The sequence below is a fragment of the Mustela lutreola genome, chromosome 4 (genome assembly GCF_030435805.1).
Source record: "Mustela lutreola isolate mMusLut2 chromosome 4, mMusLut2.pri, whole genome shotgun sequence".
Classification (NCBI taxonomy): domain Eukaryota; kingdom Metazoa; phylum Chordata; class Mammalia; order Carnivora; family Mustelidae; genus Mustela; species Mustela lutreola.
In genome coordinates, this window is record NC_081293.1 from 184,821,299 (window position 1) to 184,846,276 (window position 24,978).

Sequence of the window (24,978 nt, forward strand, 5' to 3'; positions counted from 1 at the left end):
AATCTGTGGGGAAGATTATTTGCTGTTTCAGTGCAGAAGACGGGGACAATTGTAAATGGACAAGTCTTGGTTTTCTTCATCTGAAGAGAGGGTTACCAAGGTAGAAATCGGTAAAAATGTGTAAGTAACTACTTATCAGTCTCTGTTGTTCTCCCATAATTGAGCCACATAAACCCCTACTCTCACTGCAAATACCAACAGAATGGGAGCCAAGGCCTTCGTACCAACTTCATGATTTTCCAGAGGTAGGTAACTGGAGTACCCCCCTATGCCTGCACCACCAGAACTGGGGTGGAGCCCAAAGAGGCCCTACAATGGCGCTTGGGAGCATCTGGGCACCAAGGCCACTCTGTCAGCCCTTGGAGCAGGAGACCCACCCCTTGCCCGCCTCCCTGGAAAAGCAAGCTTGGCCCACTGGCTCCCGCCCTCTCACTGTCCACCAGCAGAGGGCGCTGGCGGCTGGCTCCGGTCCACCTCAAAGATGTGAAGGAGACAGAAGAAGCAGAGCCGCAGTGGCAGAGGGACAGGGACACCCACCCAGGTGGACGGGGCAGCTGGAGTCAGAGGCCTCAGACCCTAACCTCATCTCGAGAAACTCCACCAATGCACAGAAGAAAAGGAACACTATGACTCCCTGACTGCAGCCCAAAGAAAGAGGAAGAGCACAAACCTTACCTAGCCCGGCGGTGGGAGACAGGACACCTAGCTCTAAGGCAAAGCAACAAGCAAACCTCCACACGGCTCAGCCCCACAGCTGGCAACACCTGGCACGCAGGGCCTCAGCTCGAAGCTGACCAGCTTCCTGTTGGAACATCTGCCTCTCAAAGGGCAAAGGGTGAAAGGAAACGCTCTGCTGCATGTACGCGTTCCAGAAAGAGATACCAGGTGACCACAAGAATATTCTTTTTTTAAAAAAAAAAAAAAAAAAGGAAAAATGAGCAAATATATACAAAATACTGTCACTCCCTCCTAGGCCAAGAGAGCAGCCATCATGCTGCATCTCCTGCTTTCTGAACTTTCGTCCCTGCCGCCTGAAGCATGCCCCTTGCGCAGCCCAGCACGCTGGTCTCTGGGGGCACTTGTGCCATGACTCAGTGTGGCTCCTGTCCGGTCTCTGCTGCTGGAAAGAGCCAGAGTTCCCTGGACTGTCTTTCCCTGAGGAGTCTCCACACAGGCCAGGAGCAGGAAGCAGAGTGCTCTGCCTTCGGGTCCCGTCACTCCACTCCCCCAGGATAACAGGAAAACATTGCCTCCGTGGGTGTCCCTCGGGGGTGGGGGTGGTCCCGTCAGAGTTTATGAGCCAGCAGGGTGGTCAGCTTGATCTTGCCATCCATGGACGCAGTGAGGCACGTCCCACAGTCCATGGCCGTGCTCCAGTCCACGGTGACCACAGGGGCTCGGTGGCCGCCCAGGCTCAAGCAGCTCTCCAGAACCTTCTCATCCCCACCCAGCTGCAAGACAGGAGAGAAGAGGCGTCAGCAGGCACTGTTCACACACACAGCCACTTTATCCACCAAACTGCCTCAAGTCTGGGGGCTGCCGCCCCAACATGAGGAAGTGCCCGGGCACGCATACCCATCTTTCCCTCCCAGAAGACCTCGGTTTAATTTCTTGTGCCAGGAAATGCCTTCACTGTCCCGACTATAGTCATTCCTTTGTCTTAGGTGGAAAATCTGCTCAAAAAGACAAGGGAATGTTCTCTCTGCCACCTTTAACTCACTGTGGGCAGGTGCCTTCTGCACCCTCCCCAAACCACACCCAAATCTGCTCTTACTGGGCTTACTGTGCTCCAGCTTGCGATCACACATGCCCTGCTGTTTCCCATCTGCTTCCCCCTGGAAGGCAAGCTGCTGGAGGGCAGGCTGTGGGTCCTCTCCGACAGCAGCCAGCACAGTGCTACGCCGGCCGCCCTGAGGATGTGTGAGCAGGGCTCTCCCTCGCCCAGCAGCACCAGCCTCCCGGGACTCAGTCCACAGTGATGAGAGTCAGAAGGGAACAAGGAAGGGGAAGCCAGGAGCACAGTTAATAACGATCAATCCAGCAAAAGAAAACACCCATGAGCAGGAAACAGCAGTCTGGGCCCTCATGGAGAAAACATCTTAAAAAAAATCATAGATCGTTTAAAGATTGTAAAAAGTTCATTATATTCCTTAAGAAATTAGACCCCATAACTGGCATTTCAAAAATTAGACAGAGGGAAATCTTCCAAGCCCTTAAATGGTTACAGAGCAAATCTGACAGCAAATCGTCAGTCCACAGAAGCCACCCTGGCTTAAATGGAATTCTAGAACCTTCTCATCCCCAGCCAGCTGTAAGAGGACAGAAGAGGAGGAGGCCCTTCGGATAAATGACAAAGGCTGACTGGAACAGATGACAAAGGCTGAGTGGGACAAATAACAAGTGACGAGGCTCATGATTAAAAATACACAAATATACACACAACACACAAAAAAAATCATACACAGAGCAAAGTACAGGCTAACAAACTCAGTTTTTAAATAATAAAATACAATTAAACTTGCAGACAGAAAGCTTTTCATAGCATCTTCTAATAGCAATTACAAGAAATTACAGAGCTAATTTTAAGAAGGGAAGAGCCGTTAATGCATCATCATCTGTGGAAAAGGGGAGCCTCGGGGATGGCAAGCCTGGATCACCCGTGGTGCCACACTCCGGACCAACAGCCGAGGCGGCTCCCGACGCGCCACCTCTGCACGCCTCCCTCCCCCATTCCAGCGCTCTCACTTGCCTCTATCCCCGTGGGACACCAAGGCCGGCCTCACTCACTCACTGGCCTCCCCACCTCCTGCTCCTCTGAAGGCCTCAGATCCACGGACCAGCCCCCACCCCGCAGAGGTCTCCCCCCAAAGGCCCAGCCCCTGCCCAGTTTCCTCTGCTCAGAACCCTGCCCTGTCGCTGCTGGTCCTGAGTGTGACCCCACGACAGCAGGATCACACCCTCCCGTGCGCACTCACACTGCTTCACCCGACACCTGCACGCAGCTGCCATCCAGGGCACGTGCCATCCACCGACCCATGAGCCAGGGTAACGGGGGCACGGAGAGCCCCCAGGCAGAGAATATTCTTGTGACTCCATGCCTACACACTGTATAAACACTACCATTAGGCAAAGAGTTGCCACGGAGGCTAAGAACTGGTCTGTGTAGTGACCAGCACCTGGGTGGCTCTGTCAGTGAAGCGGCTGACTTCAGCTCAGGTCATGATCCCAGGGTCCTGGGATTGAGCAGGAGTCTGATTCAGCAGTGAGTCTGCTTCTCTCTCTGCCCCCGCCCCACGGCTCATGCATGTGCGCACGAACACTCTTCAACAAAAAAATAAAATCTTTAAAGAAAATAAAAAACAAACATGCTTTGACTACAACTCAAATCCCCATCACTAGTCTGTCTGGTAATACTAGTAAAATAGATGAGGTTTATCATTGCAGACAGTTGTACAAAAAAGTACATGAATAGAGAAGCTCGGTCATGAGAACTGAAACAAGCACATAAACTGAGGCACAAACCCCACGTGGATGACTTCCATGCTGGTGTGAAGAGCCACACCCCCCGGTTTCTGCCCTGGGCACGAGCTGTAATGTCTGTGACCAGGGGACCTCCAGGAAGCTAATAAGCCTATACCAGATCAGTCACTGAAGCAGACCACGGAAGCACTTGTCCGTGTGCGGCACGTTCCCCCCAAACCAACACACTTCCCAACGCTTCTGCTTCTTCACATTTTCTCTAATAAGATATTATGCCCAAGGAACAAAAGCGGAGGAGGGCCAGAATCTCGTCAAATGACAGCAAATGGACAAGCAGAGAAAAAGACGAACGTCTCCGTCCTGTCTCCACCCCCGAGCTGGGGATCAGCCCCCCTGCCCTGCCCGGCCTGCAGCCCGAGGCTGCAGGCACCATCCCCCCCGGCTCAGAGGCTTCTGCACATGCAGCCGGCTTGGCCCTGGCCCACACCTCCAGGGAAGAACCTCTCTGCCCACCCGGACAGGCCCTCCGCCCCCACCAGGTACCTTGTAGATGACGCCTCCTGTGGCAGAACACGTCAGCATGTAATTTCCCTCCGAGTCAAAAGCGAAGAGCCGGCCCCGGGGCACTTGAACCTGCTTGTAGCCGCTGTAACCCGACAGCACAAAGGGGCCGGTGGCGTCGGCGGGGAGGCTGTCCTCGGACACCTTCAGGCCACTCCTGTGGATGTCCCACTGGATGAACTGCAACCAGGAAGCACAGGCTGAGGGCTCGCTCAGCCACGGGGGCCCAGGCCAGACGCAGGGGCACCAACAGGCCACCAGGAGAGGCAGTGCAGTGACCCTTGGGTCTGTCTTTTCCCAATACAATTCAAATATTTTTTTAGAAAACAACATCTCAGAAAGAGCCCGCAACTTCACAGAAGACCTGAACTCTCTCTGGCCTGACTCCAGGAGAGGGAAAGGGTGGGCATCTGCCCGGGCATGGATTCCCATCTCTCAAACGGGGGGTTGGGGGGATGCACCACATGATCGCTATTATTACTGTTGTTGTTTCTAGGGTTAGAACCCAACTGGGATTTTCCGACTTAGAAGAGAGCATAATTCCAACTACCTTCCCACCGCCTCAGCAGCGTAATCAATTGAACATGAGCAGAACTGTTATAAACTAGCTTCATGGCTTGTGGGGTACATAATCCTTTAGTCTACACCGTGGACAAGCTGTGTGACCACCTCTTCACTGAGACTCCTACTCAAATAAACAGAAGTCAAGCTTTACCTTAAAAATCCCTCCCCATAGTTTCCAAATGCAGAATCTACTTTGAACTTACAGTTTTCAGTGAGGAATACAGGTACACAGTACAAAATCCAAGGGTACAGGTAGAATACCCGAAAACCAAGTCTCCCTCTCTCCTCTCCTGCTGCCTCCCAGCCCAGCTCCCTTTCCTGGATCTGAACGTGTCCTTCTAGAAAGAATACACAAGGGGGCACTGATCTTCACTTTTTATCTTTTTCTACTGGGCTTTCTGACTCCACTCAGGCCTAACCACGTGGCCTCTAGGAAGCAACTCTATACACCCCGCTGTGACCTCTGATGACCTCCTCGGCCAGCTCAACACGGGTCCTAATCTGAATCCCGCATCCACCCAGAGTGGGAGGAGTCACTTCCGCTAAAACTTGGAGGGAGGCTGGGCTCTCCCTTTTCCTCATCACCAACCCCCACTACACCTGTTCAGACCTCACAACGGTCCCAAGACTGGTGACGATGACCGCCCCCTTGTATGGATGGCCTGCTGAGGCGGAGAGGGACCCTGAGGTCAGAGAGCCTGTGAAGGGCCCGGGCAGGGTTCATCTCAGTCTTCATGCTATTCTGCTGCTCTCTGGAATCTCAAGCCAAAGGAAGAAGCGTTCCAGGTGGAAATCCGGATCCCGCCTACCTTCCCGTCCTCGCCGATGCTGTACACGGTGTTCTCGTCGTAACTGAACTCCACCGAGTAGACCTCCCCGCAGTGGGCCTTCCAGCTCATGGCGCACTCGTGCTGCTGCATATCTGTGGGGATGAGATGCCGCTGAGACCCCCGCCAGGGCCCCGGGGAGGATTCGCCCATGGCAGGCACCTTGGCCCTCCTCCCCAAGGGCTGGATCTATTCTGGAGGCAGAGGGTCTCCTGGAGCCTACAGGCATCCCAGAGCTGAGCCCTGCCAAAAAGCTCTCTCAGTGCACTAATTCTCTCCTCCGGTGTATTAAGCAGTGATTCAACAATTCTGAAGTTGAAGCTTTTCTCCCTGGGTCAAACACGAGGTTCAGGATCCTTGGCCAGAGCCTGAGCTCATCTGGGAGGCACACAAGTCTAGGGAGACAAACAAATGCTTCCTAGGAGGCCTCTGTAAGGTCCCACGGGGCGCCCGGGGGCTCATCCAGACTTGGTCCCTCATTCCCTCCCAGACTCCAGAGTCTCCCAGGGTGGGCCTGCATGAAGCTGGGCTCCTCCAACAGCGCGCACGGTAACCCCACTGCACACCGGTCTAATGGTCTCACTAGGAGAAGGCACCAGCCACCCTCAGCAGAAGGCACACCATTTGTCTCATGTGTCCTCCTGGATCTCACTCCAGCCACAGGACTCAGACCACACAGCGCCACACTCAAGGACTGCTAAGCCCCACCACTCCCAGGCCCACGGACACTGACCATGTGCAAGGGGGCTGATTACAGAGGTTTGGAAAAGAGCTGACTTGGACCAAAATTAAGCTCTATTTCGAGCATCGTGAATTGGGTGAGTTTCTGCAATAGCTTCTAGTCCAGCTAGCAAAAATCCAACTCTCCTCTCTGGGCCACTAAAGGAGGGGACCAGACAGCCACGAGCACAGCTGCTTACCAAACAGCCGGATGACACCATCAGCTGCCCCCGTGACCAGCAGGTTCCCGTTGTGATTGAAAGCTGTGCAGTTGATGGCAATGGGCTCGGGGTCCAGAGAGAACTGGAGCTAGTTAAAAAAACAAAAACAAACAAAAAATACAACTAAATTTGAAACTGTAGAAGAATAACAACTCAATATTCAGGACAAATTCTGTCTGAAAAGGGAAAGAGGACCAAGATTCAGAGGGGCACATGAGAGCATGGAAAGTGCGGGAAGTTTCCAGTTTCCAACCATGACCGTACCTAGGTGCTCATGTGACGGCTTCTCTTCCCACTATACTGCACACCTCTGATTGCAAGATTCTTTTGTATGTACTCAGTATTTCATTAAAACTTTAAAGATAACAAGGAAACATAAAACTACTCTAAGTGGCTTCGAGGCAAAGAGAAAGATGAAGGGTCTAACTAAGCTGTACGAGGGCCAGCAGCGAGAGGGGCTGCAGGACAGATGTGTGCTGGGCCGGGCGGGGAGAACACCACGACTGGGAGGGGACAGCATGCAGGGGACAGCGCCCAGGGAGGGCCTGTACCTGCAGAACACACTTGGAGGCTGGGGCAGTGGGGAGGGCTGATGGCAGGGGCCCTGCGGGGGTGTGGACCAGAAGTCTGGAGGAACAGGCTCCAGGGTCTGTCGTTCCTGCAGCAGGTCAGGGCCCACCGCAGGAGGTCGTGCAGCATCCTACGAGGGGCACTTGAGACCCAGTCTAGGGCTTGTCCCTGGAAGCGCAGAGAAGTGGGCAGAACGGAAACGGTTTGCAGGTGGAGCGGATGGTGTCTGCCCACGGGCTCTGCAGGGTGAGGGAGGAGAGTGGCTCCAGAAGGGCGCGCAGTTTCACAGTGCGGCACATTTGCCGAGACAAGGAAACTCAGGAGGACAGACGTGGCGGGGCACGGTGGGCAAGAATTCCAGGGTGGCCCTGACCCCTGTGCCCCGGGGAGACCCCCAGAGGGGGATGCACCCCATCTCTACAGGCAGGTACAGGGAGGCACAAAAGGCCCATCTACAGGATAGGGACACTTCCCGGCGTCCAGTGGCCTTGGGAATCCGGCTGTCGAATGGAGGGGCCACACCACATTTGCGCCCCGAAACTAATTTCAGTAAGAAACATCAGTGCCTTCTAAATGTGTGCATTTACACCTCATCTCTCTCTCTGGGCGCTTAGGGTCACTGCGGCAAGCACCTGCCACGGTGGGTGGGTAGTCCTCGGCTCCTAAGGCAGCTTTCGCCCGGCTGTCACTTCCCAGGAACTTGCATGAGTCCCCACTCCTTCCGGCTGCTGTTGGCACCTTTATGCATCACTACATTAACAGGGAGTCAGAGACTCCACTTGTCTCCCAAAAAACAAGCTGTTTGACTGCATAAGACAAAGTGAAGAAGCCAATGGAACCACACAGTGAGATCTTGACTACACGATGTGATGGAGAAAGCAAAACTATGGAGACACTAGAGAGATGGGAGGGTGCCAAGGTCTGAGGGGTGGAGGGGAGGAACAGGAGCACACAGGACCTTCAGGCTGCTTTTAGTGAAAATGGCCCGTGTGGTACCATAATGGTCCTCATCCATTTGTCGGGACCTAGACAGCGTGCAACACGAAGACTGGGCCCGAAGGCAGATTGGGAGCGTGGGGGGCCTCTGTTATAAAGAGAGTGCCGCTCTGCTAAGCAGGGGGTGGGAGCAGGGGGTCAATGGGAGATCTCTGGACCCTCCTCCCAATTTGGATGTGAACCAGAACTGCTGAAAAAAAAAAAAAAAAAAAAATTTTTAAAGCCTTTCAATATAAACAAAATTAAATTTAAAAAATTCTTAATAAGGGCGCCTGGGTGGCTCAGTGGGTTAAGCCGCTGCCTTCGGCTCAGGTCATGATCTCAGGGTCCTGGGATCGAGGCCCGCATCGGGCTCTCTGCTCAGCAGGGAGCCTGCTTCCCTCTCTCTCTCTGCCTGCCTCTCCATCTACTTGTGATTTCTCTCTGTCAAATAAATAAATAAAATCTAAAAAAAAAAATAAAAATAAAAATAAAAATATTTTAAAAAAAAAAAAAAATTCTTAATAAACCACAAGCACCCTCTGATAGGCTGGGTGGGACTTCTACGTCTGTGGCCTGATGCTGGATGACTACAATTGCCAGCAGCCGGCCTAGCTGCAGTGTGACTACTTTCCAACCCTTCGACTCTGAACCTGCTTCACCTACTGAAATCTGAGGAGACCAAAGCAAAGAAAGGACGAGGCTCATCAGAAAGACCAGGAAGCTGACACACAGGGCTACCCCAGGAGCGCGACCCCACACAGACCCGCGAGGAGATCCCCAGGGGCAGGGCTGGCACCTGTTGCTTCATGGTTTTCGTGTCCCACAGCAGCAGCTTGCCGGGAACCTGGTTAGTACCCTTGCTGCCAAGATCTGGAGCCGAGAAGTCCCCCTGGGCAGCGAGGCTCGGAGCGGCGGCCGAACAGACGAAAGAGGCCCCGTTGGGGCTGCAGGCAAGCGACAGGATTCTGCAATACACGTGGGGCCGGGTCAGCATTGCGCCTCCCCCAGAGAAGTCAGGCTTCAGCTCTGAGGCGGGTCCTGCTACAGGGATGGGGCAGAAGGCCCAGCGCAGAACCAGCCCCGCAGAGCACGGTGGGTGTGGGCCGCGGCCTCCCACTCACCTGGGCATATCGTCATTGATGTTGATCTCACAGAGATTCTTCTTAGCTTCTGTGTCATAAAGACGCACCGTCCCCACACCACTGCCCAGCAAGAGCTAGAAGCAGAAGGGGCGGGGGATGCAAAGGACAGCTCAGGCCCAGTCGGGGAGGACCACTGCGGGGCCAGGCCCGCTCCTGTGAGGTGCAGGTCTGGGCAGCTACAGGGTGAGGCCCCGCCTCCACCCACCTCCACACACTCGGGAGAAATCTGGCTAACACGGACCTCATTCAAAAATTACATGAAGAGGGGGACCTGGGTGGCTCAGTTGTTAAGCATCTGCCTTCAGCTCAAGTCATGATCCCAGGGTCCTGGGATCGAGTCCTGCATCAGGCTCCCTGCTCAGCAGGAAGCCTGCTTCTCCCTCTCCCACTCCCCCTGCTTGTGTTTGGGCTCTCACTCTCTCTCTCTCTGTCAAATAAATAAATAAATATAATCTTAAAAAAATAAAATGACATGAAGCCATCAGAGGTGACCTTGAACAGAAGCAAAACTTCAAAAGAAATCTATGGACTGGGAGAGAAGTATCGTCTCAGATACACCTGGAAATGTGTTGATTAAATGAAGCCCCGACCTTCCCTCCCTTTCTGCCAGTTTTCAATCCCAGCAGTTCCCGTCCTCTCTTCTTGCTCCTCCTCTACCTGCCACACCTCCCTGGGTACTGGCCCCTGCCCCAGTGACATGTTCTGGGGACAGCTCTGGCTCTGGGCCTGTTACGGCCTCCAGAAAAAGTAGAAAAGGATATCCTTGTCTCCAGGCATTTGTGATTTACTGGGTAAAAAGCTTCAAAGATAGTAACTGGTACTGCCAAAAGAAAGCGCCAGAAGCAGGTTCGAGGATATCCCCCAGGAATATTACCAACATACTGAGCTCAAATTAACACTGGCAGATTAATACGTGTAAAGGGTAAGTTCTGAGATCCTAGTATCATAAAGATAAATTCTGCAGGTTGTCAAAAACTATTGAAAAAACAAAAACAAAAACAAAACATTGCCAATGAGGTTTGCCCCTTGGGCTGCCTTGTATGATCTCCTCGAAATGGAACACAGTTAAAGAAAACACTATAAATCAACTTTACCTCCTAAACTACAAATCCTCTCCCAAACAGTAAAGTCCAAAAGGAAGAACACTGTACTAACAGCACTTGTGGGGACCCTGAACAGGACACTACCCCCACCAGCCTAAGCTGTTACCCCGGGAGCCTGCCACGGGGCGGGGTCTCAGCAGGGGGAGGGGCGGCTGAGAAGCTGAGAACGTTCGCGGTGGCTTGTCAGAAACTGGACAGATGACGGGAGCTGATGGGGGAGAATGGGAGGCAAGCTGGTGTCTCCCTGGGCCGAGAGGAAGAAGCACTCGCCACCAAACCCCCCTGCCAGGACAGTCTGGATGCGTGTCCCCCCAAACCCCAGTAGCAGAGAAGGGAGGGGTGGTTTGGCTGCCTCAGCTGAGCCTGTGGGGCCAGACGCCAGGGGGTGGCCTCGGGTGCTCCTCACTTAGACGCAACAAGGCAGGCGTCACTCACCAGCCTGTCCCGCTTGGTGGCCCATTCTAGAGACAGCAGCGGCGACTTGGAAATGGAGGACGCTTTGGTCTGCATGATGGGGTTGAAGGACCACACTTTGATGACCCCGTCTACATCCAAGCTGGCGACCCTCCTCCCCGAGCAGTCCACTCTAAGACGGGAGAGAAGGAGGCTGTTACCTCCCTGCCTGAGCCCACCGTCCTCGTCAGCTGGAGCCCAGAACATGGCCCTGCTGACTTCTCAACTGCTCCCCAAACTGCCTACACTCCAAGGATGGGCATGGACTCTTTCTAGAAGTATTCATTCAGTCACCGGTCAAGAACGACTTAGCAAGAACCTACTCTGTGCTGAGCCCTGGGGGAAGCAGTGAAGACAGAGCAGCGGCGAGGTGCCCTGTGCCCGGGCAGCTGCGCCTCCCGGGGGACTCCAGAGCCACAGTCCTGCGGCAGGGAGCCCCTCACTCTCCCCAAACCACAGTCCACAAGGCCTCACAGAGCTCATGCTTTCACCATGTGTGACTAAAAACTTGTACATGGTGAAGGTTTACTGAAAAGTAAAACAACAAAACATATAGAAAATTATATATATGTATACACACACACACAAATCATATATATAAAACAACATAAAGCAAATTAAAATGAAGTCTCAGGGAGTTCAGATAAAACTAAAACTAAAAATAAAACTCAGAGTTCCATAGTGAGAAAGGACAGAGAGGCTACCCAGGCCAAGAGCAGCTGTGCAGCCCTCCTCCGACTCTGGAGGGATGACCGTGGTCCATCAGGGACCATCCCCCCGGAGAGACCTCCTTGCTGCCACACCATCACATGCACAGCCTGACAAGCCAGGCCTCCCAGGGAGCCAGCCCCGCCAGCACTTTCCCTGCCAGGGCCTCCCCCGGGCCCCCAGACCCGAGCCCACCTGCAGTGCATGATGGAGGAGTGGTGCTCCCCGTACTCCTCCTGCCCCAGCACAATGAACGGCTGCTCGGGGCGGACCCCTCCGCCCTCGGCACCTGCTGCAGAAGCCCGCGTCAGCGTCTCCAGTGCCTCCACGTGGGGCTCGGGGCAGGGCTCAGCCTCTGGGCCACTAGCCTCAGCCTTCTTCTCTGCGCTCTATGATAAGAAAAATGGGGACAAGTCAGCTGTGAGGGGTCTGCCCGGTCCCAGCCCTTCACATCTGGGGACCTGCTGCAGGACAGCTAGGATGCCAGGCCACAGCATGCTGGGGGAGGCTCTGAGGGGCCACAGGCTCTAGAAGAAAGAGCTCTGGACGCTAAGAGCAGCACCAGCTTGTCCTAGGAGAAGCAGATTCCTGTTAGCGGCCCCTGTCTAGAGACCTTCCCCCTCTCACAGGCCCTGCTAAGGGAGTCCAGGGCCGCGGGCACCCTCGTCCTGTCACAGCTGACATGATGCAGGACAGGCTGACAATAAAAATCAGTGAGAACCCAGTAAGGGCCAGGCGCTATATAACTACATTTGATTCAATCATTTAATCCTGCCCCAAACCATCTGGGATTCTATTATCAAGCCCATCTGATAACTGTGGAAATTAAGACTGAAAGCAGAAGGTTAAATATGCTGCCCAAGGTCCAGAGCTGGATGCGAAGCCTCGCCCCACCCTCCCATGAAACCGAGGCGACTGGCCAGACATAAGGATGCAGACACGAGGACAGCTGCAGAGCCGGAACAAGGTCAGGCCCCCACAGGCACCCCACACACCCTCTCTGCCTCCCCAGTGTTGGCTGGGGGTTGACCCCCACGACTACTACTATTCCCCCTGACATAACCCGGGCCAGGGGGCACAGGCCAGGGCAGCCTCCGCAACCCCCAAGGCCCTTGAGGCTCTTCAAAGTGCTCCTCGCATCACAGAAGCACAGCTCTACAGCAAAAATGTTAGAGAGGGAGAGAGACCTCAAGCTCAGAAAGGCGCCTTCTGGGAGAAGCTGAGCTCATGTCTCTAACCGGATGGGGTCAGAACAGGACCATCTGAGGTCAGAGCCACGAGGGTCTACACCGCTGGCACACACAGGGCTGGGGAGCGGCAGCAGCGCTTCTGACATCAGCCAGGAGCCCCAGACAGAGGATAAGTGGTCAGGCAGGTGACATCACTGGCAAATCCCTTGGTGTTTCACTTCAATCCGGAGCAGGTGACAGAGAGAGAAGCAGCTTTACTGCCAGGAAGGGTAGACCCCCATCCCATTTTTAGGGGAGAGGGGAGTCCCCAGGCTCAGCACCACGAGCACGAGTGCCTGGCTTCAGCACGACACCGCACGTCAGGGCAGCATCTCCAGCAGGGGACGCAGGAGGAAGGCACCCTGTGACCAAGCAAGGCTGGGTGATTCTGGGTGAAGGCAAGGGAAGCAGGTCTCTCTGGCCAAGCCTCATAGAATCTGTGACCCACAAACAGCATTACACGGAAAGTGGGAGGGGTACTTGCAGGCCCTGCACCCCTCCACCGAGAGCCACGGCCCCCAAGGGCAGCCCCGCCAAGACCCAGCCATACCTGCAAAGTCATAGAGAAGAGCTCCTTCCTCTCCTTGCCGTGATCCTGCAGGCGCCGCTGCCGGTGCTGTGACCAGCTGGACTCCCCGGACGCCAGCCCGCCAAAGAGGCTCTTCCCGTCTTTGGGCCCGCATGCCGCATCCTTTCCCTTGGCGGTCTAGACAGCGAGACACTGGGCGGTGAAGGGCGGCTTCCTGCTGGAGTCCAGGCCATGACCCCTCAGCCGGGGAGGGGCAGAGGCAGAAGCCAAGGGAGGGGGAAGCTTCTCTACCCCACAGCTCCTGGGCCTCTCGGCCTCGGGGCAAAGTCCAGAGTGGAACATGAGCAGACTGGACCCCTCCTTTTTGGTCTCCCCTCCTCTGATCTAAGAGGTAGGGCAGCAGCACTCCTCAGCCTGCCACCCTTCACCTGCGCGTGCGCGCGCACGCACACACACACCCACCCACCCACCCACCACCTCCTTCATCTAACCAGAACAATTAACTCTAGCTAAGGGGGCAGGAGACCTGTGCCTACTGAGCAATGACTACGAGAGGGGTCAGGCCCCTCGCTAAGTGTCAAAAATGGCTACAGGCAACTCAGTGTTTAGGCAATACAAAAAAATAATTATGCAACATATAGTCACCTCTCCAGAGCCACAGAGGAACACATTATCCTCTCTTATTTGGGCCAAGTATATGACTAAGCCAGCTGATGTTAACAAATACTGAGGCATTTGGAAATGATTACTAGGCAACCAGAAATTCTTAACAGAAATTACTGGAAATTCAAGGACCTCTGAGCAAGGTGGGAAAGGCTCCGTTTCATGGCAGGAGTGATAAAGGTGAGCAAGTTACAGCAGATGAATTCAATAACCCCCACCCACTTCCATGGAGAGATTCTTAATCTAGAGACTTTTTATTTTTAATTTTTTTAAAAGATGTATTTATTTATTCTTTTTTTTTAAGGTTTTTTTTTTTTTTTTTTTTTTTTTTTTCACAGAGAGATACAATGAGAGAGAGAACACAAGCAGGGGAGTGGCAGAGGGAAAAGCAGGCTTCCCACTGAGCAGGGAGCCCAACTCGGGACTGATCCCAAGAACCTGGGATCATGACCTGAGCTGAAGGCCGTCACTTAACCAGCTGAGCCAGCCAGGGGCCCCTAAAGATGCATTTATGAGAGAGAGTGAGTATAGGGAGAGGGGCAGAGGGAGAGAAAGAATCCCAAGGAGACTCCCTATGAGCACAGAGCCCGACTTGGGGCTTGATCCCACGACCTTGATATCACAACCTGAGCCAAAATCAAGAGTCTGACGCTCAAGTGACTGAGCCACCCAGGAGCCCCTAGAGCCTTTTTAAAAGATGTCACCTCATCCTTCCAGAGTATCTGGCTGGGCTGTTTCCAACCTTATTCCCACAAACTGTGGTGGTCCCCTCCCTCCTCATTTTACAACTCTCAGCCAAAGGATCTGGATGCCAACTGCCACTCAGGTTTGAGACCAACCTCTCGGCAAGTCACTTGCACACAAGACCTAAGTCAAGAGAACTCAACCGAAGTGTGCTTGTTGCTTTCCACCCATTCTACTTTCTAGTTTTTATGTTAATATTACACAACTTAACATGATTAGCACAGATTCCTTGGGACCCTGGAGTCATGGGAAGAGTTGAAAAGGAAATTTTAAAGGACTATGAGTTCACATGGAGCCTAACTGTAGCTGACTTCACGGTACTGGTTATTTCTGTTTTTCTTTTTTTTTTTTTTTTAAAGATTTTATTTATTTATTTGACAGAGAGAGATCACATGTAGGCAGAGAGAGAGAGAGAGAGGAGGAAGCAGGCTCCCTGCCGAGCAGAGAGCTCGATGCAGGACCCTGAGATCATGACCTGAGCCGAAGGCAGTGGCTTAACCCACTGAGCCACCCAGGCGCCCCTGGTTATTTCTGTTTTTCTGACTGAGGTGATCTCAGGGGTATCCACTTATGCTTGTAACAGAGGTTTCTTCTAGGGAAAGTATTTGATGCTCTATATTCTGGCTTATTTTAGGAGAAGTGGGTTCAAGATAAAAGATACAAACTAAAAGTCAAGATAAAAGAAATAAACTAAAAACAAACAAACAAACAAACAAAACCCCACAACAATAATGCACCAAAATAGATTATTCATTGAATGCTGACCATATACAAGGCACCATGCTAAGAACTTTACAAATGTTCCCTTAAAGAGGAGGACGTTATTTTAACAGGAGGAAGTCAGGCTTGGGTTAGGTTACTGGTCACACAGGGAGAGCTGGACGGAGGTGGAATTCCCACCCAAATCTGACAGCAAACCCCATGTCCCAAGAAACCTGATGAAAGCAACAGCATGAAAAGAGCACAGAGAAGAAAGTGACGATGAACACAAAAGAAAAAATGTCATGTTCCCAGAACTAAATAACAAAGACAAGGCCCTTCTCACAGTACTTCCGGCCATTTCTGAGAAATAACCCATGGTTCATGGAACACTGAAGAGGTTCCACAGTTTTAGAAAGTCCAAGAAGACTTCTCTAACATACCCAGAAGTAACAGTTGGTCAAGATATACAAGGAGGTCTTGAAACTAGTGCTGGCCCTCATTTTAGGAATCCACTGATTCCTCCCCATATCTCTAAAGAGGAGGGAAAATCAGACCGAAGACTTCCCCAGGCTTAGCTATATGTGTATCAGACGTAATAGACTTTAAGCCAAAGACTATGATAAGAAACAAAGAAGGTCATTATGTAAGAAGTAAGAGGATATGACACTTGAAAGTATTTACGCACCTGACACAGGAGCGCCTAAACACACCCAGCAAATACCAAGGAGAAACAGGCAGCAATGCACTAATAGGGACTCCAATACCCTACTTTGAACGATGGAGAGACCATCCAGACAGAAAGTCAATAAGGAAACACTGTGCTTGAACTACTTTTTACACTAGAAGAACCTAAAAACGACACAAAACATTCCACCCAAAAGCAGCAGAATATACATTCTTCGCAAGCACACGGAACATTTCCAGGATAGATCACATGTTAGGCCACCAAACAAGGCTTAATAAACTTGAAAAGACTGGAAACATATCAGGCATCACAATCATATCAAACTACAACTCAATCATAAGAAGAAAATCTAAAAATTCACAAGTATGTGGAGATCAAACAACATGTTTCTGAACAACCAATGGATCAGAGCAGAAATCAGAAAGAGAAACCAAAACATACCCTGAGACCAATGAAAACGTAAACACAGCACACCAAATCTGGTAAGATGCAGCAAGTGCAGTTCGAAGAGGGAAATTCATACCAGTACATGCCTCCATCAAGAAAAGGGAAAGATTTCAAATGAACAACTTCCTCAAGAAACAAGAAAAACAAGTGAAGCCCAAAGTTATAAAGATCAGAATAAAGATTAATGAAATAGAGAGTAAAAGGACAATATAAATGAGCAATAAAATTAATGGCCAGCTTTTTAAAAGATAAAATGACAAAACTTTACCAAGAGAAAAAGAGGACTCAAAAAAAAAAAAAGAATAATTCCACAATACATCTCTAAAAACTCTCATATTCTAATAGAAAAGACGAACAAACAAACAAACAACCCAACAGTAGTAGAGGCTATGTTTTCGGATTAAATTTGGCTCCGGCAACTCCACAGCCAGCTAGGAGCACAGTGGGGAAGAGAAGGAAGACCACTTTCCCGGGTGGGCAGCCACTTTCCAAAATAATGGGACCCAGGCAAGTGAGGAAGTCTCAAAAAGCCTGGACCAACTACAATGCAGTTGTGATAGATTTATCAGCCTGAGCAGGAGATCTTGACACTGGACACTGGAGAAGAAAAGGGAAAAGGATCCCTACAATATTACATTCATGCCCTGGAAGTACGTGGACCGCAGGGGAATCCAGCCTGGGCCCTGAGCGTGGGGAATGCCACAGAGGGCAGACAGGCACTCGGTGGCACACGCTCCTTCCCCTGCCCACCTGCTACACCTGAGAGATGGCGTCTCTTCCCTTTTCAGTGCTAAGGCCCTCAATGGGCCCGTACTGATGGAAGAGAGGGGTATGGGACGGACTTGAAATCCCTCTAGCTGACACACAAGTCACTCGTTGCACTTCCCCAGCCAGGACAGGAAATACAACATGAAGAAGGACAAAGGCAGAGCTTCTCTTCAAGTCAAGATGGCAAGGAAGTTTCTAGTAAGTCCTTGGGTAAGGGCTGGACCACCCCCCAAAATGAAAATTCGAACAGGTGTTAACAAAAGGCACCAAAATGAGCTGAAAAACTGCCTTGATAATGCGAGGGTAGTTTATGCCCAGATAACCAGGGCCCTCCATGTGGCCTATGAGATTCTGCTTAGAGAGAGCTTCTCCCTCAGCCTCATCTCGTTATTTACTCAAGAAAGGTGAAAAGAACAAAAAACGATAATGCTGATGAAAGCAGCTCTCCACGGAACACTATGAGTAAGTAGGTTAAGGTAAACTTATGTCTAGCTACAACTGTACTCAAATAAATGTTTACTGTGGTAATACTGTTAAGTCAGAGTTTTGAAAGCAAACCTCATAAAAGTCGTAACTACCAGATTCACATAACATTCCAAATGTCCAAATTACATTGTCATACTCTACTGTATCTACCTGTCTCCTACAGTTCAGGACAAATATTTTAACCTGTGTTTTATCATTCACTTTGCCTTTCTTTCTAGAGAGAGAGAAAAATTAATTTTCAGTGGCCTGAATAGAGTTTACCAGGCAGTGATCCAGATGGGGCAGGAAACAAGTTCCAGCAATCTGGTCTCGCCTGAAGACAGGGCCTTGTCACACTTAAAATTATAGAACAGAAGTCATGGAAGAGGGCTCCCTCTTCCTCCGCCCTGTTAAAATCCATGGAAGCAGCCCCACTACGAAGTACTTTGATAGGAGTTAAAAATGCAGTTTGCTTTCCTTACATTGCAGCCAATTAAAGGTTATCTCTATAATAACCGGCAGCCCTATAGCTTCCTGAGTGGGAGTGAAAGGCGCGGCATCATAAGGCTGGCAGGAAGGATGGAGTGCAAGCTCAGGCTGGGTCACCGGCAGCGCAGGTGCCCTCAGGCACTATCCTAACAGAGATCCCAAAGGAGCTTGGGAGCTGTGGTTTCGAGTCACTTCCATTTGTTTCTTAAGTCTTGCCTCCAGAGTCCTATAAAACCCAGAGTGTGCCAGCCATATATTGTGGCACGTATAATAGCATAAACATTTCAGGAGCAATGACCAACAGTTGTGACGACCCATCACAAGTGGGCAAAATGCTGACCTGACTGAAATGTACAATGTTATATATAAATAATATTTAAAACAGGAAAGCCTGATTATTTTATTTATTGTTAATGTAATAACACAGCCTATGTTTTTCTTTTGTTTCTTCATTAATAATAAAGAAAGAGAGCTCTGTTGTGTCAGAAGTGAAAAAAAGAGTGTGCTTCATAGGCACTAACAAAGCAAGGTAACTCATTATAAAGCCAATGCCATTAAAAAGTTAAAACCAATGTATTATTAAAATCACAAGAAGTAATCATACAACTAACTGCATTTGGTATTGGTAAGAGAGCATCTCAAATTATACACTCAAATTTGGTGGGTTAACTGTGACAGAAGAATTAAAAAATTAGAAGGTACCCCAGAGGAGGGAGAGCAGGATGGTGAGTGGTGTAGAAATCACACCATAAGGGAAACCAGTGGAGGGGAGAGGGAAGAATGAACCGAGAGTACTCAGCATGGAAAGATAGGAAGCGTCCTAACAAAAAGTCTTCCTTTATGTAGCTCGATGGGCAAAGCTAAGATCAGCAAGTGAAAACTATAGCGGTTTCTACAAACAGCTTTCTAACAGGAAAATATCCTCACACTAGCAAGTAGTGAGCTCCACATCACAGGAGGCAATCAAAGGATATGCTCCTCTACAAAATAGAAGTGAGGGGGCAAAATGATCTTTAAGCTTCCTCCAACTATAAAGTTCTGAATTTCCTGAACCTCAAATATACTAGTTATTTTCAGAATTGAAACATCAATGTGGAGTCCTACAAATTAATAAAATTGCAAGTGACCCAATTTTTCAGATGGCAGACATCTATTGTCCCATTTCCCTTTCCATGAAATGGACAGAGAGCTACCTCTACTCTGTTAACATACCTCACTGTGACCCAAGTTCTGTTGGAATATATTTAGAGACAGGGACTGCTTGCTGTGAACGACATTCTTACCCTCACCCCTTGAACATGAGCTACACAACAAGTTCCAATCCCATTCCCATCTCATCATGTGACACTTAGCTCCTGAACACATAAAGAACAAGGCCGCGGAGTTAACCCCAAAGAACCCATCCTCGGGTTTTCTTTCATTTTAAGTCAATGAAATTGAATTTCACAATTTCATGCATTTTTCAAGAGCCTGAGCACCCCATCCATGATCTATTACACTTAGAAAATATTGAACTATGACAGGGATCTCCAGAGCAAATGGCAAAACTTACTCAGCCACATTCCACAGAACTGGAATTCAGAAAACCAGCCCTGGGCATCACCAGGATGCCTCTCTGATGGCTGCAGGCCTCCTGAATGCCAGGTGAGAATCCTTTAGCGTGGCTGGACCTAGGGTCTCCGAGCTGAGGCGGGGACCCAGGAAGGCCAGTGCCCTTGCTAAGACCACCCGCTGCTACAGTGTACTGGGCACGCATAGTCTGTCAGTTCCATGAAGTCTCCCCCAGGCAAGACGTGTCTGTATCGTCCCAAGCAAATCAGGGTGACTTTTAGCCATCTGAGCAAGGACGCTCAACAAGGGGCCGCAGTTGAAAGGACATCACCTGCCTCTGAAGCCCACACTCTTCCCTCCCCAGTGTCCTGCTCAGCATCTGCACTTCAGCAGCAAAATAGCCCTGCCAGCCCTGGGGCAGACGCCCCGCTTCCCGGCTGCAGGGAGCAGCCCCAAACTGCTGCGTCACTTCTAACGGTTCCCGAGCCAAGGGTGGCGGGAGAGGAAGACAGCAATTATGATGACTGCCTTTATCTGTAACGAATAAAATACATTAAAAGAGCAAGGATCCTCGGCCAAGCAAGGAAGCATGACTGTGGGTCTGTTAAACTTTCACTCTGGAAGGCACTGCTGAAAGCCATGAATTCTGACCCACTCTGCCAGGAAGAGTCCTCAGTGGGACCCGGGGGCTGTTTTGGACATGAACTAGCATAAAAGAAATTCCCTTGCCAGTGTCTATCAAAGTGAAAAATAGCCAGAGGCCTTTGCGGAATCAGTAAATCCCAGCTTATAAAAACAACGCACTGACTGACTCGGAAGTAACTCTAACTTATTCCTTTTCGACACACTGCTTTAGATCACCCAAAATTCAAAATTCCAGAATTGCCTGAATTCACCCTCAAGCCACCACACCCAGTCACAAGTGCTCCTGAGTTCAGAGGAGCTTAGGAGGGAAAGGGAAGAGATTCAAAGCGCACTGCTCACAGCCAGCCTGCCGCTCCCCTGCGGCGCCGCAGCTTTCAGGCTTGGCATGGGAGTGTGGGCGGTGTAGAGGGCAGGGGGCTGGGGGAGAGGTCCCTCCAGATTAGCCGTGGGTCTGAGACCTGGCCCGACCCTTGGTCGGCAGCACCCACCAGCCTCCCATCTCACTGTGCCCACACCACCTGCAGCTGCGGCCGGAAGAGAGGAAGGGGGGCGGGCAGGCGGGCAGAGGCTGTGTGAGGTGATTTCCTCCTCACTGCCTCAGCGCCTCCACTCTGCTCTTATCTGTGCCCTGACCCTGCAGCGCTGCCTGCATGTGTGAAGGAGGCGGGGAGGAAGGAAAAAAGGGAGTGAGATGTGAAGTTAGGATCTCACCAGCATACCAGACAAATCAGTCCTAAGAACAGAACAAACAAAGTCGGAAAATATAGTCTCAGAAGCCAGAGGCCTCTTGGCAGTTTGAAACACAGGCCTTGCACTCACCTGACCGCTGAGAGGCTCTTTCCTGGCTGAGGTCGGAGCCTGAGAGGGACCCTGGGCAGGCGACAACCTTGAGGGGCTCTTCTTACTCTGAGGCAGCAGCGAGGACAGGAAACCCACTCGAGGCGACTGCGACAGAGAAGTGTTCCTCTGGCTGCATACCATGGCCCTGGAACAACAGACACACAAGGTCACAGGGCTGGAGGGGGACCCAAGAGGACCCAAAGCACAGGCCTTCTGGGCTCTGGACGGCCCTGGGGTGTGGCCCGGCTTTCAGGTGGCATTATCCCTGGGACTGCCTCCTGTACCCAGGGGAGCCTGCAGCTTCTCTGGCACCACGGGGATGCCCGCCGCACTCTGAGGGCCCAGGTACAGTTGAGAGCCATGCGCTCCAATAGCCACCTGGTCACTCGTGCCACTGAGCCCCTGGCACGCAGTCAGTCCCACGGGTCCTGTGCTGGAGGAGCACGACACTCCTCGGGATTCAAGCCTCAGCAGGAAAGCGCTGCAAAATAGCTCACGGGTCCTTCGTTTCTGTTCAACCCACACTGAAACGATATCGTGGACATACTGGGCTAAATAAAATATGTCCTAAAATTAACTGTACCTGTTTCTTTTTACTGAGTGTAAGTACAATTTTTTTTTTTTTTAAGATTTTATTTATTTAGCAAAGAGACCCAGCGAGAGAGGGAACACAAGCAGGGGGAGTGGAAGAGGGAGAATAGGTTTTCCATGGAGCAGGAAGCCCAATGTGGGGCTCAATCCCAGGACCCTGAGATCATGACCTGAGCAGCGGGCAGACGCTTAACAACTGAGCCACCCAGGCGCCCCTAGGTACAAATTTTTATGTGCTGTTTTCGGCTTGTCCTGGGGTTCCACTGCACCAGGCTAGCTCAGACACCAGCGCAGTTTCCCCCAGTACAGCACCTGGCCATGTGTAGGTCCGGAATCCACCTGCCTGGCTTTGCATCCTGATTCACGGGTCGTTAGCTGTGGGACCACTGTGAGCCTCGGTGTCTTCAGCTGCTACCATTGTTCTCATCAGCTGGGCCTCTGCTCTAATTGGCTGTGTTCTAAGTTAGCTGCTAGCCACCCACCTGCCTACCTCTCCAAAGCCTCGAGTGGGAGCACGCTTTCACCACACACTGCATCCAACCTGTTGGGTGTCAATCTTTTCATCCGCAAGGCACTACTTTCAACACACACACACACACACACACACACACACACACACACACACACACACTTCCTGAGGCTTTAGGACAGCGTCTGTGTTTATTTACCCAGATGTGCACATCTGGATGTGCAGGCCCCTCCCTCGGAGCAGGTTCAGAGGCTAGAGGACTTTAAAAGCCGGGGGAGTTTACGTAGATAGCTCAGCTGGAAACAGTGAGGGCCAAGGAGGCTCTCCAGCAATTCCCAGTCACCAGGAATGGAGGGGAGGGTCAGGGTGAGGCGACAGGGGACAGGTTAGAGGAGGGGACCGCCCACCTGCCCCTCCCACCCAAGCAGGCACACACTCACAGTTCTGAGTCCCCCAGGCGGTCCATGTTGGAGACATAAGGAGGCAATTTGTGCTGGACCAAGACCTCTTCCTCCTCTGGCTGCAGCTCCTCTTTCTTCAGGCGGTGGATTTCGGCTTGGAGGGCGAAAAGCTGAGTGGGGGTGCGGGCGAGTTAGATGGTGACCTCACCCTATCTTCCCTCCACTGAGGAGCAGCAGACACAGCACGTCCAACACCCAGCCTCCTCCAACACCCAGCCGTCCAACATCCAGCCTCATCGGCTCCGGAGGCCCCGGCCTCACCCTCTGCTCACCACCTAGTGAGATACCAGGCTGGGGGCAGCTGTTCCTTGACTACACTGAAGTGAGACACCAACAACTGTCAGACACACAAATCCCACTTTCTTTTTGTCATTTGACTTGCTTCTTCCTGAATTCATGGAGAAAAACAGCTCCACCCAGGCCTGTTTCGCTCTTTGGAAAATCTACAAAATCAGGCTCTGGAAATCTCACGGATAATTTTTTTTTTTTTTAAACAAAGTTCAGCATTTTTGACCTTATGCCTGAAAAAAATTATATACACAGATGCATCTAAAAGGCAAACAGCTTATAATCTTCCTTTTTCCGGAAATATGACCTACAGTTGCCTTAATTTCAACAACAGAGAAGTTCTCCTCTGACAAAATGTAAAGGCAAATGTGGGTCCCTCAGCTCCAACTAGAGGCTCCTGGATCTGAGCAGAACAATGACATCATACGTGCGTTGTAAACAACACAGACGTGGACATACAGGACTAGGGGTACAAAAGAGACACAGGAAAGCACATAGTCTTCCTCCTCTCAAAGTTCATTACCACTGCTGTCATTCGTGCTTTACATGGGACTTATAATATGAACCTGACCTCTGTTTCCAGAGACTATTACAGCCCCCAAATCTCCAATACTGCCTCTCTGGTGACTCACTTACATCTGAGATTCGTGCTTTCCTATTTTTAATCAGCCCTCCACCACCACTACCTAATTTCACATACGAAAAGCAGAAGTTCTTCCCAAGAAGCAAGCATGTTTAGAACAAACCTTCTGGCGAAGAACTTCATTTTCTTCTTGAACCTGGTTGGTCCTCTGGCATTCTGCATCGAAGTTCAGGATTACGGGAACTGGTGCCCAAAGTTAAAGAAAAAGCCTGCCTGCGATGATTAAAAGCCCTTCCCAAACTTTTCACACAGCAGCAAAACCCTATAGGGAGCAGAGGGAGCAGAGGACAGACTTGGTCCTGCAGGCTCTCCACAGCTGTATGGAGTTTCTCCCTTGACACCGGGTCTGGCCTTTCTCCAGAGATTCACAGACACTCACGCCAATCTGGCTGGTCAGCCCACAAAGAGGACATAAATGTAAACCTGAGTGTTTTCTCCCTAAACACCAGCAGCAAAGAGCTCACAATCAGTGGGCCTCCCAGCCAGTGCAGGCCATAGCAGGGTCAGGGCAGACAGTGAGAAGCGATCCCAGGGGCCAGCTGGTCTACATCTGGCCAGAAGCCTCGGCCACTTGGCTTGGCCCGCCCCCCAGACTGTACCTCTTCCTAGTAAACGTGTAGACTGAGGAGAATGCTTTCTGCAGACTGGATAGCCCCGTGCCATGCTATGAATACCATTCTAAGTCAGGGTGTCCATCCTTCCCACCACCTTAAACAGCTTCAGTCAAGGGGAGCACAAAGCAGGCTAAGGGTCTCAGTCCTGGGGAAGTAAACTGTGGCTCAAATGTGTGTGACCTAGTTTGCAGGGCACTGTCTTGCACTGAAAAGACCTTCAATGACATTTCCAATTTCCATAGAGGGCCCATATGGTCATGTCATAACCACCGCTGGGTTGAGCCCCTGCTAGTCTAGCATGAAAGCCCTCAGGATAAAAAGCAATAGGGGACAAGGAGGAGGAGGGGCTTTTATACCTGGCAAGAGTGGAATTCACACTCAGACCCACAGCACAAAAGGAAGGGGCACCCTTCTTACCTCCACCAGCTGTCCCTCCCAGAGGCCGAAACGGTCACCTCTGGGTGAGCCCATAAACACCCAATTTATCAATGACTCACCAGGCAGCAACCTCTAAGCCAGATTCCCTTTTCCTCCTCTAGAATTTCAGCCTAAAGGCATGAGCACTGGGGGATATCCTGGGCCTCAAGAATGCAGGCTTTCCACAACAAAATGGTAAACCTGGTGGGCTACAATTTATTTACATTCTCCCTCTCTTAACTATCCATACACATATTCTGAGAGCCTCTCTGTTTTCTGGCAAGTTGAGAAACACGGAGGTAGCTGTCAGAGAGTGACCCAAACATGAACACAGGAAGGAAGTTCTAGCCCAAGAAGTATTCTGACCTCCTACCTAATCTCAACAAGGCAAGTAACACCCTGAGGGGCACA

General features: G+C 51.1%; 1 protein-coding gene across 3 annotated transcripts in view; it reads right to left on the bottom strand.

Annotated features, from left to right (window-relative positions):
• Positions 1–886: 886 nt before the first annotated feature.
• Positions 887–24,978, bottom strand: part of WDR91 (WD repeat domain 91) — a 31,698-nt gene continuing 7,606 nt past the window's right edge. For 2 of the 3 annotated variants that reach the window (XM_059171918.1, XM_059171917.1), the window contains exons 4-15: positions 23,640–23,722; positions 22,585–22,715; positions 21,064–21,229; positions 13,107–13,262; positions 11,523–11,716; positions 10,602–10,752; positions 9,043–9,137; positions 8,718–8,886; positions 6,353–6,461; positions 5,415–5,527; positions 4,024–4,221; positions 887–1,451 (exon numbers count right to left, since the gene is read on the bottom strand). In XM_059171918.1, coding sequence (XP_059027901.1) covers positions 1,287–1,451; positions 4,024–4,221; positions 5,415–5,527; positions 6,353–6,461; positions 8,718–8,886; positions 9,043–9,137; positions 10,602–10,752; positions 11,523–11,716; positions 13,107–13,262; positions 21,064–21,229; positions 22,585–22,715; positions 23,640–23,722 — 1,730 coding nt within the window. In that variant the 3' untranslated portion in view covers positions 887–1,286. Of the gene's footprint in view, positions 1,452–4,023; positions 4,222–5,414; positions 5,528–6,352; positions 6,462–8,717; positions 8,887–9,042; positions 9,138–10,601; positions 10,753–11,522; positions 11,717–13,106; positions 13,263–21,063; positions 21,230–21,462; positions 21,603–22,584; positions 22,716–23,639; positions 23,723–24,978 lie in introns of those variants that run through there. The other variant, XM_059171919.1, reaches the window with a different exon arrangement.